The sequence below is a fragment of the Pongo abelii genome, chromosome X, assembly GCF_028885655.2.
Source record: "Pongo abelii isolate AG06213 chromosome X, NHGRI_mPonAbe1-v2.0_pri, whole genome shotgun sequence".
NCBI lineage: Eukaryota > Metazoa > Chordata > Mammalia > Primates > Hominidae > Pongo > Pongo abelii.
In genome coordinates, this window is record NC_072008.2 from 102,603,060 (window position 1) to 102,622,472 (window position 19,413).

Genomic DNA, 19,413 nt, shown 5'->3' on the forward strand with positions numbered 1-19,413 from the left:
TTGAGTTGGATTTTTTCTCAATGATGTTTTCTTCCCTTTCCTACTCCTCGCCCCCACTCCCCAAAGCTGGAAGTAGTATTCCCCTCCTTGAAATATCCAAAGTACCTTGTTTGTTCTATTTTATTTATGTACACTTCTGTGCCCCTGTGAGATTGAGGGCAGAAATGTTATGTTTAATCTTTTTTCCTTCAATGCATCTATGAAAGTCTTACACATAGGTATTGGATAAATGTGTGTGCAATGAATAACAATGTTACTATTATAAGGAATAATTTCTAGTAATTTTTATTCATCATTAGTGGTGCCAGTCTACTGTGGCTTCTGTAATATCAAATGTTTTTCATATCAATTAATATCTTGCTTTACATAGATTTCTCTTATAATCAAACTTCACCGTAAAACTATTTGTGGATCCATTGTGCAGCCATTTAAGGACCTCATGAGACTTTAGCACAACACTCTTATGTGGGGTCTAAGAAGTAAGCCATCGTATGCTTAATTCTACTTTGAAGAAAATGTTGACATTTCAGGTTATTTTAGGATATTGAATTACATCTTGTCTTTTATCTTTATTTTACCTTGGTTTTCCAGGTCCTCGCTTTTATTACAAAAATGGATCCATTTGTGAAATCTGATTTCTAATTTACTAAAAGCATCTAAATTTCTGCAACTCTGTATCTTGTCTCTACTTTCCATTTTTTATCAAATAATGAAATACAAATGAATGCAAACAATAATAATTTCAGATTTAGTAAGTATTTCATCTGGATAAAATAAAACTGATTTTGTGACCTCTTAGCAGTTTACAGCATGCTCATTTGCCTTCTATCTTATGTGGCAGTGAAAATAGAGTAGTAGTGATTTGCATGAATAATATAGGTCCTCTATCACAACTACAGGGAGATCAAAAGGAAACCGTTTTCACTGATGGCATTGCTGTTCCAATGGTACCAGCTATAATCTGGACTTTAAAATATGTATAATGGATCATTTAAGATTTTGACAGTCAAATGGTCTTGGACATGCTCTTGAGGTCTGTCTCTCTAGTTAAAAGATCAAAATGATTCCATAGAATCATTACTTTATGCAGATGTTTAAATACTGGATCATGGAGTTGAAGGTTTAAAAGCAGTAATGGAAGCAAGATTGTAAGTCGATGTTTTACAAAGTTAAACTCCTTTGTTATGAATGAGACTTCCATCAAGGATCTTTAATATTTTTCCTTTACTTTCTACTGATATGAATGAAGTCTACCATCTTCTATATAATATGCTGAAGGACACTGCTGCTGAAAATTACTTCTTATCTATTCTACAACATTTTTTGCTCATCAGAAATGATTATTATATCAGGTAAGAGGCAGTTCTGAGAGTACTATATTTATAATTTGTATTGGATATTAAAGGAAAATGAACAATGTAGTGGGGCCTAAGCAATATATGCATATATATATACACACACACACACACACACACACACACACACACACACACACACACAGAGGGTATAAGAGTTTGACTCTTTAGGTAACATTTTTTAAAAGGTGTTCATTTTTTAAATTTGGCCAGAAGAGAGAGATACACTTTTAAAAATGGGATACTCCAGTGATAGGACTTTGGTAGCAATGAACCCAACAGATTGCACTGGCCCTGCAATGAATTTTCTTTGCTAGATAGTGATATCACAGAAAAAGCACTGAAGATTCTGGGATAGAACTTTAAAGGTTTTATCTTGTGCATATTAAGTAAGGTTTTACTGTTATTTCTCTTTTTACAGTATTTACTAATAAATGTGATCTTAACATCTAAGAAAATAATAGTGCTAATATTTCAATTTTATGTCTAGTAGTGTCATCCTTCAAAATAAATGAGTATGAAAATAACCATTAAAGTTAAAAGTTTTAGAATCTAGTTAACTGGGAATATATCGGAAAACCACAAAGTTATGAAAAGGCTTCTGAGTGACTGAAATTATCCACAGGCTGGTGACCATGATATTATATTTAACTGTTCAAGGGACTCTTAGTTGTTCTTCATACTCTAATTTGCGTGAAATTCTGACAACCTAGGTTCTTTGATTTCTCAAAACCTGCTTGATTAAATGGAAAAGGAAAGCTACCATGAGGTCAGCACAGTCTCAACAAAAATTACAACTGTAAAGCAGCATAGAGAACTATTATAGTTCAGACCAGTACAGTAATTTGATGGGCATCGTGACATTACAGAGAGATAAAAAATGTTTAAAATATTAAATTTTGTGCTGTTTTTTAAGCAGCAAGGCTGGTAATACGTTAAAAATTATTGTTGTATTTTTAATTAAGTTCTAACAAATTTAAAAGGGGTACTGTGCCCAAAGGTACTCAGTTACCTGGGGAACATAATTTATGTGAAAATATCCATTTCTCAGCAACTACGAATAAATAAGAAGTTATCCTCATATGGCATGTTTTTCATCCTAAGAACATCCACGTGAGGCAGAAGTGTGACAAGCATGTTATTCCACTTAGGGATGATTAACCTGGCCCCAGCTGTGTTTTCCTTATTTAACCGTTGACTAGACTGAGGTTCTAATCCAGTATTATTTACTCTAGACCCGAAGATGACTTGAAAAAACCAGATTTGTAATATGTATTACTATTTATTCTTATTCTTGGGACCAGACCCATTGCCAAAGACATAGAAGAGCAATTAGAGTCTATTTGGCTTCATTTACAAACTTTTAGTAGGTTGGCTAGTTATCAGCACACTATATTTAGGGAAGTTTATATCATAATTTGTCTATAGTCGTACTTCTTACTACTGATTTTTCTCCGTTGAATTTATTATCCTTTGACAAATACTAAATCTTACCCAAATTTTAATGCAAAAGTGCCTTTTAAAAAATTTTGCAGTATGTGAGTGGTCATTTTTAAGGCCAGAATTACCTTGATAGATTACAGAATTAGGATATGTTTTAAAACCTCTGACACTTTAAACAAATTGAAGCAATAGCCATGCATATGAAATGTGTATGCTTTTATAAAATGGGTCTTTTAAAATGTGTTGCATAAATAGATCCTTGGATAGTCTTGTAATATAAGTGGGTTTGTCCAGTTTTGTAAGCTGTTACAGCTATCTTGACTAAAAGTGCTGTAGTAAATTCAAGACATTGCTTGCCACGTAATGTGAAGAAACTCATCCCTTATTGAAATTGAGAACCTGTGGATGCGTAGAACCATTTCTGTATCCATGAATGTAGGACTAATGGCTCATTTGTTTTTATTAACTTTAGAAACAATAGCATAAGTAAATAGAAAAGGTTGATAAGTATCTTTGAACACCAGCATGAATCCCTGCAAACTAGATTATGAAGTCACTAGATGTAGTTGATTACATCACAATGGGTTTGGTACTGTAACACCCAGACCATCCTTAAGCTTAGGCATACTTGTCCTAAGGAGGTGTAGTGGCTGCAGGATTTTTTAAAACAACTCCAGAAAAAAGACCTAGTTCTTCTAATATGTTGAATGTTTTCTAAAGAAAATTGATTTGCATGGTTAGAAAGGCATTCATGAGTACTTTCTCTCCTTTTCAGGCCACAATATTATAAAATAATTGAGGAATGTGTTTCACAGATAGTGCTACACTGCAGTGGTATGGATCCAGACTTCAAATACAGGCAAAGATTAGACATTGATTTCACTCATCTGATAGGTATGTATCATAATCCTCATTGTCCTCTGATTGTGTTTTATGCCTTCTATATTATAAGCACTTTTTAAGTGAAGAAGTTCACTTAAAGCTTCAGTTCTTACTGAACTTCTATTCGTATCTGGTAAATCATTGTGTCTCTGGGCACTCAATTGCTATAATTGTTAATTATAATGATCATGAGAGTTCTGCCTGTATGATTAGAAATATTAACCTATTTAATAAGTTCCAACACTCCTGGAGGTAGTTTAAGCTTAGTGTCCCACAAAAACTCATTATATTATTATAATGCATTACTGTTTAGAAACATGACATCTGTTTAGATTAATGCATTACTGTTTAGAAATATGACTCTGAAATCTTTTCATTTTATACTGGTACCTTAGTGGTCTTGTAGAAATCATGTATACAATGGGGTCTCATTATAGTTATGTTATTAATGCCCAAGTTTTAGAAAAGAAATACAGGCTCATTTCAATAACTTGAGACCTTCTAAGGGTATCAGATGGATCAATTTATATTTTCATAGACCTTAGAGTTAGAAAGAATTTGAGGTGATCATATTCATCTCCTTAGATTGCTGAGGAAATGACTTTATATCATCCTAGACTGGTAGTTAGCAGTACTTTTCAGAACAACCTCTGAAGGATGATCTGAACCTTCCCTTGGGAAATGTGCTATGCTATTTCGCCTTATGGCTAAGCAGTCTTATTTATGCTTAATTGGAATCACTATTGTTAAGGTTCAAGCATGAGCTCATTTGTCTTATATTTAAAGAAAGAAAACAACTATTATATGCCAATTACATATTATTTTTGACTCCACAGCACAAGGCAGATACACAGTAACATTCAAAGATGGATAACTTATTATTTATGTATTATTTCTGTTTTAAATGTATTGCATACTTATTTCAGGCAATCTAGAGACTTACGTAAGTGACAAACCACCAATCACATTCGTGATCGCTCCCTTTTCAGCTTGGTACATTTCCTTATATGTCTTTCTCTATGACCTATCTATCTCTCTGTATGCTGATTTTTCTTGGAGCTTTATATTATGAGAGTTTTTCCACATTAACCTTCAAAATGTGACTTTTAATGTCTGTATAATATTCCATTTTGTGAAATACCATAATCATTGTAACCAGTCCTTTCTTTTTGTGCATTCACAATTGTTTTTAGATTTTCACAGTTATAAATGAATGTACTGTCAACATTCTTGTATATAAATGTTTGGATTTTTCTCATTATTTCCTTAGGATTGATTTCTGTAAGTGAGGGTATGAACTTTCAAAAAGCCAAATGCTTTTCAGAAAGCTTGTGCCAATTTACCCAGCAGTGATTGTGAATTCTAGCCTCATTTCGTATTTTTCAATGAGTTTGAAAAACAAGTTTATTTTGCATTTTGTTGAGGGAGTCATAAGGGACTATATTCAGGTATGTGTATTAGCTTATAATCCATTATAGACCATAGTTAGGACACATACACTACTGTTGATTTTGATCTTATTAATCTTAAACATGGAGTCATTGTCACCTCTCACATAATAAACTATAGTTTTTTGAAGTATTTTATAGTTGAAAAATAATTGATTACCTATAAAAAATAATAATTTAGTCAAGTAGTATTCAGTATTCAACAGACGTTTGTTTTGTGTACTGTGTACCAGGTACTTATGATTCTTTACCATTAATCAAAAGTGTTGGGTGAGGAGAGACAAGGGATCAGGTGAGAGAGAATAGTCAGCGTCATAAACCCATTGTGATGTTATCCACATGTCATCTCTGCGACTGTGAACAAATCATTTAACTTCTCTAGGTTTTAGTTTCCTCAACTTTAAAATTGAGTAAGTCACATATATGAGTGGCTGTTAATATTTTATGGTCAAAATCCTTTGTGAGAAGTTGACAAATACTTGGAACTTTGATTAGAACACACACATGTTCATGTACACAAAAAATTATCAGGTGCTTCAAGAACTTCTAGGAAACCCATGGATCTGTATTTCAAGACGACTTGGACCTGAAGAGATAGTCTGCTGTAATTTAACAATTCTTTAAGTCTGATATATTTCATAAATCAGATCTATCAGATCTCTGCCTGAAACTCTCTGATGCCTTTCCATTGAAATTTAAATTCTAAATCATTACCAACCATGGCTAGGACAGCTTAGATACGGCTGTTCTTTGACTTCATCATTTCCTACTTTCCTCCTCAGTTGCTTTAAACAAACAAACAAACCAGCTTTATTGAGGTACATTTGATGTAAGAAAAACTACCCATATTTAAGGTATACAATTTGATAAATTTTGCTATTAATATAGACACTTAAAACCATCATCAAAATCAAGATAACAATCCTATTACCCCCTAAAGTTTCTGCATTGTCCTTTTAGTTCTTTCTTTCCATGTCTACCACATCTTCCCATCCTGGGATATTACTGATCTCTCTCTTACTAGTTACATTTTATAGTCTCTCTCATTAGTTGCATTTTTAAAAATTTTATAAAAATAGAAACATACAGCATATATACTTTTTGCCTGTCTTCTTGCCTTCAGCATAATTATTTTGAGATTCATTGATGTTGTTGTATTGCATGTATCAATAGTTCATTCCTTTATATTGCTGAGTAGTATGCCAGCATATGGATATACCACAGTTTGTTTATGTATACACTTGTTGATGGCCATTTAGGTTCTTTCGAGTTTGGGATTACTATAAATAAAACTGCTGCGAATATTCACATAAATTCTGAGTACTGGTATATGTTTTTATTTCTTTTTGATAAATAAGTGTGGAATGGCTAGATACAGAATAGAGTTTATATATACATAAAATAATGAGAGATACAATATTGCCCAAAAGTTGTTCTTCAGTTATTTATATTCTGAAGTGTTTGATTTGACCTGAGAAGTTTGAAGTTTGTTTCCTTATGTACATGATACATTTTGCCCCAGATCAGAAGCTAAGTAAAAATCTTTTCATGAAGAAGCCTGAATTATCGAATGTTATTCTGTCTCTCTCTAGCTTTTCTGTAGGACAATTTTGAATCTTGCTAAGACTATTCATATCTTATTAATATTATTAAGGTTACACATGGAGTCTTTGCCACCTCTCCACCCATAATAAACTATAGGATTCTGAAGTGTTTTGTAGTTGAAAAATAATTGAATACCCATAAAAATAATTTAATGAAATATATTTTTGGATGCTTGGTTTTGTGCCTCCACAATACTATCATTGAATTCAGTTTGTATGCTAAAGAAAGAATATATGATTTTTATGTTTTATGTATAGTATAGGTCAATTTCCATTTAATAACAATTGACATAAAAATGATAGTCTGCATTGCAGAGTTATAGGCTAGAAGACATCTTTTGTGTAGTGATCTCATGCCATAATTTCGAATCACTTTTGTTTGATCTTAATAGATTCTTGTGTGAACAAGGCGAAAGTTGAAGAAAGTGAACAAAAAGCCGCAGAGTTTTCAAAGAAGGTAAGCTTATAAAATATTAGCCATAATCGTTAGGTTAATAATTTAATCACAGTAATATTCTACCTTCTTTATTAATGTGAGGGCTTCTAAATGTTTCATTTATGTAGTACTTTATATTTTTGGATTCAAACATAGCCATGGAATATTGATTTATTTCCTTATAAGGTAAGGTTGCTATCGTTCCCTCATCATCATGTTTAATCCATTATGGAAGAAAAACACTAGCCACATTATACTAAAGTGATACATGAAATAAAATTAGATTGCTGAAAGGGTATAGTTGGAAGCAATCAACCAAAATAAATTCTCCCTTTGCTTTCCTGCAGCTGTCACTTGCAATAGGTAGCTCTTTGGAGAACTGTGAGATGTTTAGCTAGTCTTTTCTGTTGTGGTCTTTTATGTCAGTGCTATTGATAGCACCAACATGTTGCAGTGTTTTCTCTCTTTCTCACTCTCTTTCTCTCTCTGTTTAGACTTAGCTTCTTTGAATTTTATAATTATCATTTTGTAAGTGATCCTGCTACTTCATGTAGGCCTGGTAGAATTTGAGGATCCCTTTTCTTTCTGTGTTAATGTCTTAAATGCCTTGGAGTAAATGCCAGCTTTGTGAATATCCGAATTGTATTCAGATCTAAGCTTGTCTTTTCCTTGTTTCATGGAAGCATAGCTATAATTTTATTAGCTTCTACCACAAGTTTCTCTTTTTTTGTTCTAGAGCCTATTAAGCATTAGTATAGTATTTCTGTCCTTTTGTGTGCAGGCAGAAGGATTGAAGCACACGTCTAAAAGCTCTCCAGTTTTCAGCCTTCTGACAGCAAGATAATGTGCTTACATATTGCTGTCTCTTCAAAGTTATGACTTACCTTGGAGATTAGATAATCACTTTTGCTATCACTCTAGAAATTATAGAGTATTACTGAAGAAGTTACTTCAGGGCATCTGAAGAAATGTCTTTGCTCTTTTAGTTACTAGAATAGATTTTAAGAGCTGGAGCATAAAATGTTTGTGTGGAGCTGTCATTTTTATTGGTGAAAGAAAATGCATGCTTTTTGATTAATAGACCTTCATATTTCTAATGTTCTTGTTTTAAGTAGCACATTTAAAATTCTCTTTGAGAAACCTTAGAATCTCCTTAAGGTTTGGCTGGCACTGTGATTAGACACTGCAAGACTGGAGCAAATTGTGATTATCTGTCTGGTAAAGTTTTTTTGTGAGCATATATATTATGGAAAAAGGAGTCCTAAAGTAATAGAAAAGAAATTTCAGTGCTTGATGCTTTAGTGTCATCACCAACATTTAGAATGAAAACATGTATGGTCTCCCAGTGGTTAGCTACATGCATCCCCTTGTTCTGAGTCATTTTAAGAGGCAGTATAAAGTCATTTTTTAACAAGTACTAGAATGAGAGGCAGTAGTTGTGAGATCTGATCTCAGCTTTTCCACTAATTAGCTGTGACTTTGGGTAAGCCACTTACTCTCTTTAGATCTTAGTTTCTTCATCATTAAAAGGAAAGAATAAAATTAGTGGACGTGTAAGAAGACCTCTTCCAGCTCACATATTTCAGGCTTCTGTGATCCCCGTTTGCTGTGTTTGCAGGTAATTTTAAATTAAAAGCAGAAACATTGTGTGCCTCTCCTCCAACATACTAATAAACCATTTTTAGAGGAAAAAATGTGTATAGTGTGCTTGTGTAGGTGCCATGATTTAGAAGCACATAGGAGAAGCTAACTTTAGGAGTGGGGATGGGAGTACAGATTGAGATAAATCTTAACACGGATAGTAGTAAAGGCAAACAAGCTCACATTGGAGGACATCCATCTCCTTAATGAAGTAGGAAAACAAGGTCATTGACTGAAGGATATATGGATCCTTCACTCCAAGGATCTGGGGTAGGTTTGAAATTTAAAGAAATTAGAGAATATTTGGGCCAGGATCTGTGGGACATTTTCCGGGGATTCAAGGAGAGATGAATAAAAGCATTTCAGGTTCGACCCAAACAGTATTATTATCCAGTTTGCTCACCCACTCTTCAGACTTAGATCAGAATGGCATTTTATAATTTCCAAAGGTCAAAGCTACTATGAGGATGAATATTTGTTAACAGTGAATACTTTTGTATTGTTCCACAAACTCTTAAGATGGTTTTGGGCAGTAGATGTATCACTTTTAGAAACAGAAATAACATTGTTAGAATAATGTATAGACTTCTAAATTGACTTGAAACAACATTGACAATAAAGGGCAAATAAAATGTTCTGTAGCCAGACCCAGGCAGTATTCACTGGAAATATGCAGGCAGGTTTGTGCCTGCTTAGAGTCCTGTCTGAGGTAAGGGCTAAGGCAGGATACAGTGAATAAATATTAACCATTTAGAGTCTTTTTGGCTTAGCACCCCATATTTTAACCTCTAGTTTTTCCTCTCATAACATGCTATACAAATGTTTTGGTTAACCATCTGAATGAGACTGCTATTAGGGCATTCTACTGTCAGAGTTTGTGAAGTACTGCTTTATGGATTCTAGACAACTAAGATTGTAATAGAAACAATTCCAATTTGTATTAATATACATACATCTGAGCATTCTAAAAGTGCAATTTCTTTTCAAGATTAAATGTAGTTAAGGAGTTGAAACTGCTTGATGGTTTATTTTTAGATTTCATTTTCTAATTCATTAAACTTAAAAGTATGGTATGAGGCTGCGCGTGGTGGCTCACGCCTGTAATCCCAGCACTTTGGGAGGCCGAGGCAGGTGGATCTCCAGAGGTCAGGAGTTCAAGATCAGCCTGGCCAACATGGTAAAACCCATCTCTACTAAAAATACAAAAATTAGCCAGGTGTGGTGGTGCGCACCTGTAATCCTAGCTACTTGAGAGGCTGAGGCAGGAGAATTGCTTGAACCTAGGAGGTGGAGGTTGCAGTGAGCTGAGATCATGCCACTGCACTCCAGCCTGGGCGACAAGAGTGAAACTCTGTCTCAAACGGTATGGGATGAAATATTTTTAAAATTATTAATTCTAAAATTGAATTTTCATTAACAAAACAATAAAAATGTCCATTATGTGTGAAGAGAGACTTTTCAGTCTACCTTTTTGTCTTTGTATTTTTTTCAGAAGTGAAAATGTGTTTTCTTACCTTGGGTAGGGGGCATATTTATTCTTTACTACCACCACAAGCAATACCCCACCTCCACTTGGATACTTAATTGTTATGAAAATAATTACAAGCTGTGATTTTCTGAGTGATCTGGGAATTCAACTAAGTAAAAACCACTCCACTTATTTAATACATAATGTTCTTTAAAGCGTTCTCAAAACTATATTATTAATGTACATTGATGGTGATCATTGCAGTTCGATGAAGAATTCACAGCTCGACAGGAAGCTCAAGCAGAACTTCAAAAAAGAGATGAGAAAATCAAAGAACTCGAAGCAGAAATCCAGCAACTTCGAACCCAGGTAATGAAAGAAGACATAGAGTTTGTGTCATGTCACAATGAGTTTGATGGTAGAAAATTATCTTGTTATATAGAAGGAAAAATGTGACCAGAAGCAGACTTTTTGGCAGTTTTACATTTTCGTTGAAATAACTATACAGATTTTATATTCCAGGACAATAAATTATTTTAATGCTTGGAAAAAAAATAAAGCATTAGTTGCTCAAATGGCCCTGAATATTTTTAATAGAACATATTACACAAGCAAAAGTGTTTTTGAGATGAAATTTTCATGATGATTTGAAAAATTGGGTACATGCTATTTTCTTTCAAAAAGAATGTAGAAATAGTCATTAATTGTAATTATCCCAAAAGCTTCTTGAGGTCTCTTTGAATCTCAAGTAAATTTCCACCTACATTTCCTATGGTGAAAAGCTCCCATATATACTGAAAATTTCAATTAGGGTGTCTAAACTTTCAAACTGATTGTGTATTCTCCTCAATATACTTTATGTCTTAAACTAATATTAAGAAATTGAAGATGGACCAGGCATGGTGGCTCACGCCTGTAATCCCAGCACTTTGGGAGGCTGAAACGGGCAGATCACGAGGTCAGGAGATCAAGACCATCCTGACTAACAGTGTGAAACCCCGCCTCTACTAAAAATACAAAAAAAAAAAAAAAAAAAAAAAAAAATTAGCCGGGAGTGGTGGTGGGCTCCTGTAGTCCCAGCTACTCGGGGGGCTGAGGCAGGAGAATGGTGTGAACCCAGGAGGCGGAGCTTGCAGTGAGCCAAGATCACGCCACTGCACTCCAGCCTGGGTGACAGAGCGAGACTCCGTCTCAAAAAAAGAAAAAAAAAAAAGAAGTTGAAGATGATGTCTTAACATAGTGGGTGCTCAGTAGATATTTGTTGATTGACTAGGTCTGTTTCCACCAGTCTAGTGAAAGATTGCTTCAAAAGTCACCAACAAACTCCAAAATACCCAATCCGGGGGCCTTTTCCTACCCTTAGCCTGTATTACTTATCTCTAATATTTGATCATTTTTTTTCAATAAATTAATCTCTTTCTCTGTTTCCCTCCCTCTCTTTTTCTTGGACTTCGTTTTCTACATGTTTGAGAACTTAGTTTCTCCTTATTTTTTCATCCTCAAATGGTGACCTTCCACAATATTCTGTCCTCTGCTCTTTTCTTTTTTGTGTATATTTTTGCTGTACTATTCCATTCAGTATCATACATTCACATATCCCCTTTTAGTAGGGGTCAAGTCTCTTGAGTTTGTCTTCTAGTTCCAGCTCGTGATTAGCTACCCCCATAGGACGGTCCTGTTGCATGTTGAAATCAAACCCAGTTTTGTGGTTTTCTCTCTTTCCTCAAACCAGTTTGTTGTCCATTTCCTGTTTAAATTTTACTACCAATTTTAAAGATGGTGAAGCTGGAGTTTTCTTTCCCTTTTCCCTGCCCCACGCACTGACAAATTAAGCTAGTCAGTTTTATGTCTGTTCTTTCTTCAACTCCACTCATACTACACCTCTTTGCATCAAACCCCAGAAACCTCCAGGTTCCCTCTCTTATGATGTCTTACCTGGACTATTACAATTGTTGCCTAACTTTTCTCCCTCCTCGAATTCATCCTTTATGTCAGTGGCAAATTAATCTTCCTGAAACAATTCCCTGATTATTGTTACTCCAGGCTTTAATATGTTCACTCGTTGCCTGTTGCAGTCAGGATTAAATAAAATCTCCTTACCAGTAATGTTAAGACCCTCTGGCATGAGTTTTTCCTCCTTTATCTCCCCTTTGCAGCCTAGGCTCTGACTGCTCCCCTAACTACAGCCTCTGTTGCAGCTAAGTCACCTTTCCTCCCTTCACATTTGGAAATTACTGTCTCCATACTTAACCCTTCTGCCAGCATTTCCCAGAGATTAGTTACAGAAATGCCAATAGATTGTTCATGATGAAAGCATTCCATAGTCCAATAAATTGAGTACACATGAAATTCTCATCTTAGAGATTCATAATACTCATTAGCATATTAAAGGTCCCAGATATTTTACATTGAAGAAACCTGCCTACCTCTTTTTCATATAGATTTCCCATACTCATTTGACCACGGCACCCTTTATCTCAGAGCACCCTTCAACATCTCCTGGAAATAGTGTTTTCATAGAGCTTAGTTGAGAAATGTTGGCAGGTATTATTCTCTGTAAGAAATTTCCTCCTTTGCTCATCTGTGTGTGTGAAACATATCCTTTAAGGAGAAACTCATTAAGACATCCTTTGGAAAGCTTCACCAAAAACTCCATTAGCGAATTTCTCTGAACTTTCATATCACTTTTCTAGACCACTCATGGGATATTTGTGTGCCTGCTGTATTTCTTCTGCTAGAGCATAGACACCTTGAGGACAGTGTATTTCTTATTAAAGGCTCCACTGTACCTAGCATAGGCCTTTATCACACAGTGAGTAGTTGCTTACTTACGGTTAAATTAACTGTAAAAAGTGCAGAATCACGAAGCACTCTCAACTCCTGGCCTCAAACATTCCTCCTACCTTAGCCTCCCGAGGAGTAGCTGGGATTACAGGTGCAGGCACAGGGCTGTATACTTTCTAGTGTGCCCAAAATAATGTCAAATACTAAATTATTCATTTACCGTATTCAATTTGCAATACGATGTGGTAGCCTAATTTAATTATTCAATTCCTAATTGTTCATGGGAGGGAAAGGAAAGGCTGATATGATTTGATTTTTAAAGGTTGGTAGCATTTAATATAAATATTTGAGATTCCTTATTAAATTTGTAAAATATATATTTAACTTGAGTAAAATTTTATTTAAATAATAGCATTTTGTGGTTGTATAAAATTCCCAAAATAAATGTGATCTAATAGAGGTGAAAAATTGACTGATGTTTACAAATGTATATTACTTTGAATTATGTTGTCCATTAATTAAAAAATGGGACACGACACACATTTTGCCTTTCGAAGTATGAAAAATATCATGTCATACACAAAATTTGTAGGATAAATTACTAATTTTCTGAACCTTTAATTTTGCCACAATTACTTTTATCTCAGTTAAGACTATAAAATCAGACTGTTTTCTATAGTTTTGCTACTTTAAAAGTAAAATTAAAATAATTTTACATATTTTAATCTTGTCTTTCTTTCTAACCTCAGAGAGAAAATTGCATTCCAGGAGAGGATGGTTATTTGCTAAGTATAGAAACACTTTAGTTGTATGTATGTATATACATACATTAACATTCATCTATGTGAAAAAACTAGTGTGAGTGAATATCATGGGTAACCTTTCCATGATCTTGTCTACCTATGAGTGTTAGTTTTAATATTTTTGTAAATAGGTCAGTCCTTTCAACTGGTTGTTCCAAAAATTTGCTTCAGCTTACTTTCTAAAGATATTTATGGCCGTGCACGGTGGCTCACGCCTGTAATCCCAGCACTTTGGGAGGCCGAGGCGGGCAGATCACGAGGTCAGGAGTTCTAGACCAGCCTGGCCAACATGGTGAATCCCCATCTCTACTAAAAATACAAAAAATTAGCCGGGAGTGGTGGCAGGCGCCTGTAATCCCAGCTACTCGGGAGGCTGGGGCAGGAGAATAGCTTGAAACCAGAAAGCAGAGGTTGCAGTGAGCTGAGATTGCACCACTGCACTCCAGCCTGGGTAACAAGAGCAAAACTCTGTCTCAAAAATAAAATAAAATAAAATAAAATAAATAAAAAAGATATTTATAAATTTAGTTAGAAGAACGAAATAATCCAAGTAGAAAATTTATATTAATAAAGGTGAGAGGGCTAGGCACAGTGGCTCTTGCCTTTAATACCAGCACTTTAGGAGACCAAGGTAGGAGGATTCCTTGAGCCCAGGAATTTGAAACTGGCCTGGGCCACATAGTGAGACCCCATCTTAAAAAAAAAAAATTAGCCTGGGGTAGTGGTGCATGCCTGTAGTCCCAGTTAGTCAGGAGACTGAGATGGGAGGATCACTTGAGTCCTAGAGTTCAAGGCTGCAATGCACTATGATTTTGCCACTGCACTCCAGCCTGTGCAAGAGCGAGACTGTCTCTGAATGAATGAATGAATGAGTGAGGACAAAAAGGACACTATCCTGAGAAATTTAATTAGATTTTTTTGTTGTTTACTGAAAATTTGTTTATTAAGTTGTTAATGTTTTACAGAGTTAGTTCAATATTTTATGGAACTTAAAATCCTGAGTTTCCCCTCAATAATACTGATGTCTGTAATACAGACATTTGTACAAACTACTACAATTACTGATGCCTAATATAATTAGACTTCTATAACTTCCATTTGTCAGATAAATAAAACACCTCTCTAAGTTACCACAACTTTAGGAGTTCACAAATTCCTATTTCTGCAGTTTTTCATTAGTATATTTTAAACTTTCATAAAAGAGGAAACCAAAACCTCCAAATCAAAAGCCTTAATATGAACCAACATTGAGAAACAGAGTAATGTAAGAAGCTCTTTTATTCATCACAGAGAACAAAAATACAGAATATTTTTACCAATTTATTTTCCACTAAAGAGAATACGCTTTGTATTTAGATAAATAAATGTTTATTTACTGGGAGTTGCTTTTGGAGAATGATTCATAATTGCCCTATCAGTGGTCACATATTGATACCAGGGTCCATCTCTTCTCTTCCACATTAATCTTCATACTTCCAGCTCCTTTATCTGCAGTTCAGCCTTTTCAGTTTCCATCTGAAGGATAGCCATTGTTCTTTCATAATTATTTTCAGGCTCATCATAGAAAGTATGGACAATCCATCTCAATATAGGATGCTTATAATATTCCCATTGTTATGGGATATAGCCTTCTGGAATTTCTACTAGTTCAGTTTCACCAATGAATACATTCACTAGAGTTTCTCCAATTGCCACTGGAATCCCTATAAACAAAATGTAGAATTTCAATAAATTAAAAAAACACCCATTGTAGAATCCAGAAGGTTTCATGATAAATAGTCTTTTTCCTGTGATCTCCACTGTGTTAAACGGGAGTGACAGCTTTAACAAAGCCATGGGTGACGAAGCCCCTGAATCCCAGTTGAATGTCAAGGCACTGGCCAGACAGCTGCCACTGCAGTGACTGAGGCCTGTTGCAAAAAACTCATGGCTGCCATGGCTGCCTTAATTAGTTTTAAACGTTTCATTCAGTTAATCTAATGTCATATCTTGATTAAAACAGATGTATGTTCATTGGTAGTGGTTTCATAAGAATGTTTATAATGAACAGCTCTACTTTTCATATATATTTATCTAGCAAAGTGAGCCATTGTGATCAGTACTGGTTTAAGGAAATGGATATAGATTAATCATCTCTAAAAAGAACATGATATGGCATGCAGTGTTCCCTTTCATCTGTTATCCATTGTCATTAGAGAATGAGCTTGAAGTTACTTTCTGATAGAAATGTTATATCCTCCTCATAATCCTATCTATTTGAATTAATTGTCCTCATTGTAAATGGCACCCATTCATGAAGAGACAGTCTTTTATATTGGAATGAGGATGGTATTAGATGTGAGAAGACCCACATTGAAATTCTAATCATGTTCAGACTCTGAAAGTTTTGGTTAGTCATTTAACTTTTTTTGCAGCTGACAGTTTCCTCATCTTTAAGCAGTGAAACAAAGGTGAGATAATAATGCCCTATCTGTATTACAGGGTTATAATAAGGATCAAAAGAAATAATAAATGTAAAAATGTTGATAAGCATATAGTACTATGGAAATGGATGCTATTTAGTGTTTATTATTGGTGTTAGAAGCCAGCTAAGTTGCTAGAGCCATGAAACAGACTCTTTGTATGAAGCTAATTAGCCCCCAAGGGAATTTAATCCATAACCTTGTATTTATTATCCCATATTCAAACCAACTAATCTAACTGGCCCAAGCCATGTACTGTACTTCTTTTTTGCATATATTTATAAAGAAAGTTAATTTTTCATTATTTTAGAGGAGTATTTCACAAAATCTTGAAGGATACTGTATTAGTCTGTTCTCACACTGCTATGAAGAAATACCTGAGACTGGATAATTTATAAAGGGAAGAGGTTTAATTGACTCGCAGTTTTGCAGAGCTGGGGAGGCCTCAGGAAACTTACAATCATGGTGGAAGGGGAAGATTCATAATTGCCCTTCCACATCCTTCTTCACATGGCAGCAGCAAGGAGAAGTGCCGAGCAAAAGGGGAAAAGCCTCTTAAAAAACCATCAGATCTTGGGAGAACTCAGAATTATCAATTATTCATTATTCATTATTCAATTATCTCCCCCTGGTCCCACCCTTGACATGTGGGGATTATTACAATTCAAGGTGAGATTTAGATGGCGACGTAGAGCTAAACCATATCATTCCACCCCTAGCCCTTCCCAAATCTCATGTCCTCACATTTCAAAACACAATCATGCCCTTCCAACAGTCCCCCAAAGTCTTAATTCATTCCAGCATTAACCCAAAAGTCCAAGTCCAAAGTCTCATCGGAGACAAGTTATGTTCCTTCCACCTATGAGCCTGTAAAATCAAAAGCTAGTCACTTCCTAGATACAATGGGGATACAGGCATTGGGTAAATACACCCATTTCAAATGGGAAAAATTGGCCAAAACAAAGAGACTACAGGCCCCATGCAAGTCTAAAATCCAATAGGGCAGTCATTAAACCTCAGAGTTCCGAAATGATCTCCTTTGACTCCATGTCTCATATCCAAGACATGCTGATGCAAGAGGTGGGTTTCCACAACCTTGGGCAGCTTTGCCCCTGTGGCTTTGCAGGGTGCAGCCTCCCTCCTGATTGCTTTCACAAGTTGGTGTTGAGTGTTTGTGGCTTTTCCAGGCGCATGATGCAAGCCATCAGTAGATCTGTCATTCTGGGGTCTGGAGGATGGTGGCGCTCTTCTCACAGCTCCACTAGGCAATGCCCCAGTGGGGACTCTGCATGGGGGCTCCAACCCCACATTTCCCTTCTGCACTGCCCTAGCAGAGATTCTCCATAAGGGCTTCACCTGTGCAACAAACTTCTGCCTGGACATCCAGGCGTTTTCATACATCCTCTAAAATCCAGGCAGAGGTTCCCAAACCTCAGTTCTTCACTTCTGTGTACCTGCAGGCTCAACACCACTTGGAAGTTGGCAAAGCTTGGGGCTTGCACCCTCTAAAGCTATGTCTCGAAATGTATCATGACTCCTTTTATCCATGGCTGAAGTGGCTGGGATGCAGGGCACCCAAGAGACTGCACACAGCGGGAGGGCCCTGGACCTGGCACAGGAAACCATTTTTCTCTCCTAGGCCTCCAGGCCTGTGATGGGAGGGGCTGCCATGAAAGTCTCTGACATGCCCTGGAGACATTTTCCTCATTGTCTTGGTGATTAGCATTTGGCTCCTCATCACCTATGCAAATTTCTGCAGAGGGCTTGAATTTCTCCCCAGAAAATGGATTTTTCTTTACTACTGCATTGTCAGTCTGCAAATGTTTTTAAACTTTTATGCTCTGCTTCCTCTTGAACGCTTTGCCACTTAGAAATTTTTTCTGCCAGATACCCTAAATCATCTCTCTCAAGTTCACAGTTCCACAGATCTTTAGGGCAGGGACAAAATGCCACCAGTCTCTTTGCATTGAAAGAGTGACCTTTATTCCAGTTCCCAACAAGTTACACATCTCCATCTGAGACCACCTCTTCCTGGACTTTATTGTTCATATCATTATCAGCATTTTGGTTAAAGCCATTCAACAAGTCTCTAGGAAGTTCCAAACTTTCCCACATTTTCCTGTCTACTTCTGAGCCCTCCAAACTATTCCAACCTCTGCCTGTTACCCAGTTCTAAAGTTGCTTCCACATTTTTGGGTTGCTTCCACATTTTTGCATATCTTTACAGAAGCACCCCACTATCTGGTGCCAATTTACTGTATTGTTGTTCTCACACAGCTATGAAGAAATACCTGAGACTGGGTAACTTTTCATTTTATTTTATTATTTCTTTGAGACAGAGTCTCGCTCTGTCACCAAGGCTGGAGTGCAGTGGCGTGAACTCAGCTCACAGCAACCTCTGCCTCCTGGGTTAAAATGATTCTCCTGCCTCAGCCTCTCGAGTAGCTGGGATTACAGGCATATGTCACCATGCCCAGCTAATTTTTGTATTTTTAGTAGAGACAGGGTTTCGCCATGTTGGCCAGGCTGGTCTTGAACTCCTGACCTCAGGTAATTCACCTGCCTTGGTCTCCCAAAGTGTTAGGATTACAGGCGTGAGCCTCCGCACCCAGCTGAGAGTGGGTAATTTATAAAGGAAAGAGGTTTAATTTACTCAGTTCTGCAGGGTTGGGGAGGCCTCAGGAAACTTCCAATCATGGCCAAAGGGGAAGCAAAACACATCCTTCTTCACATCGCAGTAGCAAGGAGAAGGGCCAAGCAAAAGGGAAAATCCCCTTATAAAACCTTCAGGTCTTGTGAGAGCTTGCTCATGATCACGATTTGGGTGGGAACACAGAGCCAAACCCTATCAGATACCAACTTTCCTAGCATTTGTGTGTTAACAGAAGTAGTTATTGTCCAGAATTTATAATGCTTATAAAAAATCTACACAAGCCTTTTTCATATACTGTTAAACCCTTAGATCTTGCTAAATATTTAGATATTTTAGTAATATCTAAAAAAGTATATATAATCTTAAAACATAAGATAGATAAACTACAAATATCTATTGATATATATTTCTTCAATTTTTTCAATTATATTTTA

At 35.9% G+C, this 19,413-nt stretch overlaps 1 protein-coding gene across 7 annotated transcripts in view; it reads left to right on the forward strand.

Moving 5' to 3' along the window:
* Positions 1–19,413, forward strand: part of DIAPH2 (diaphanous related formin 2) — a 905,937-nt gene that overhangs the window by 256,644 nt on the left and 629,880 nt on the right. For all 7 annotated transcript variants that reach the window (XM_054544831.2, XM_054544832.2, XM_054544829.2 and 4 more), the window contains 4 exons: positions 1,236–1,352; positions 3,574–3,692; positions 7,125–7,189; positions 10,542–10,646. In XM_054544831.2, coding sequence (XP_054400806.1) covers positions 1,236–1,352; positions 3,574–3,692; positions 7,125–7,189; positions 10,542–10,646 — 406 coding nt within the window. The remainder of the gene's footprint in view (positions 1–1,235; positions 1,353–3,573; positions 3,693–7,124; positions 7,190–10,541; positions 10,647–19,413) is intronic.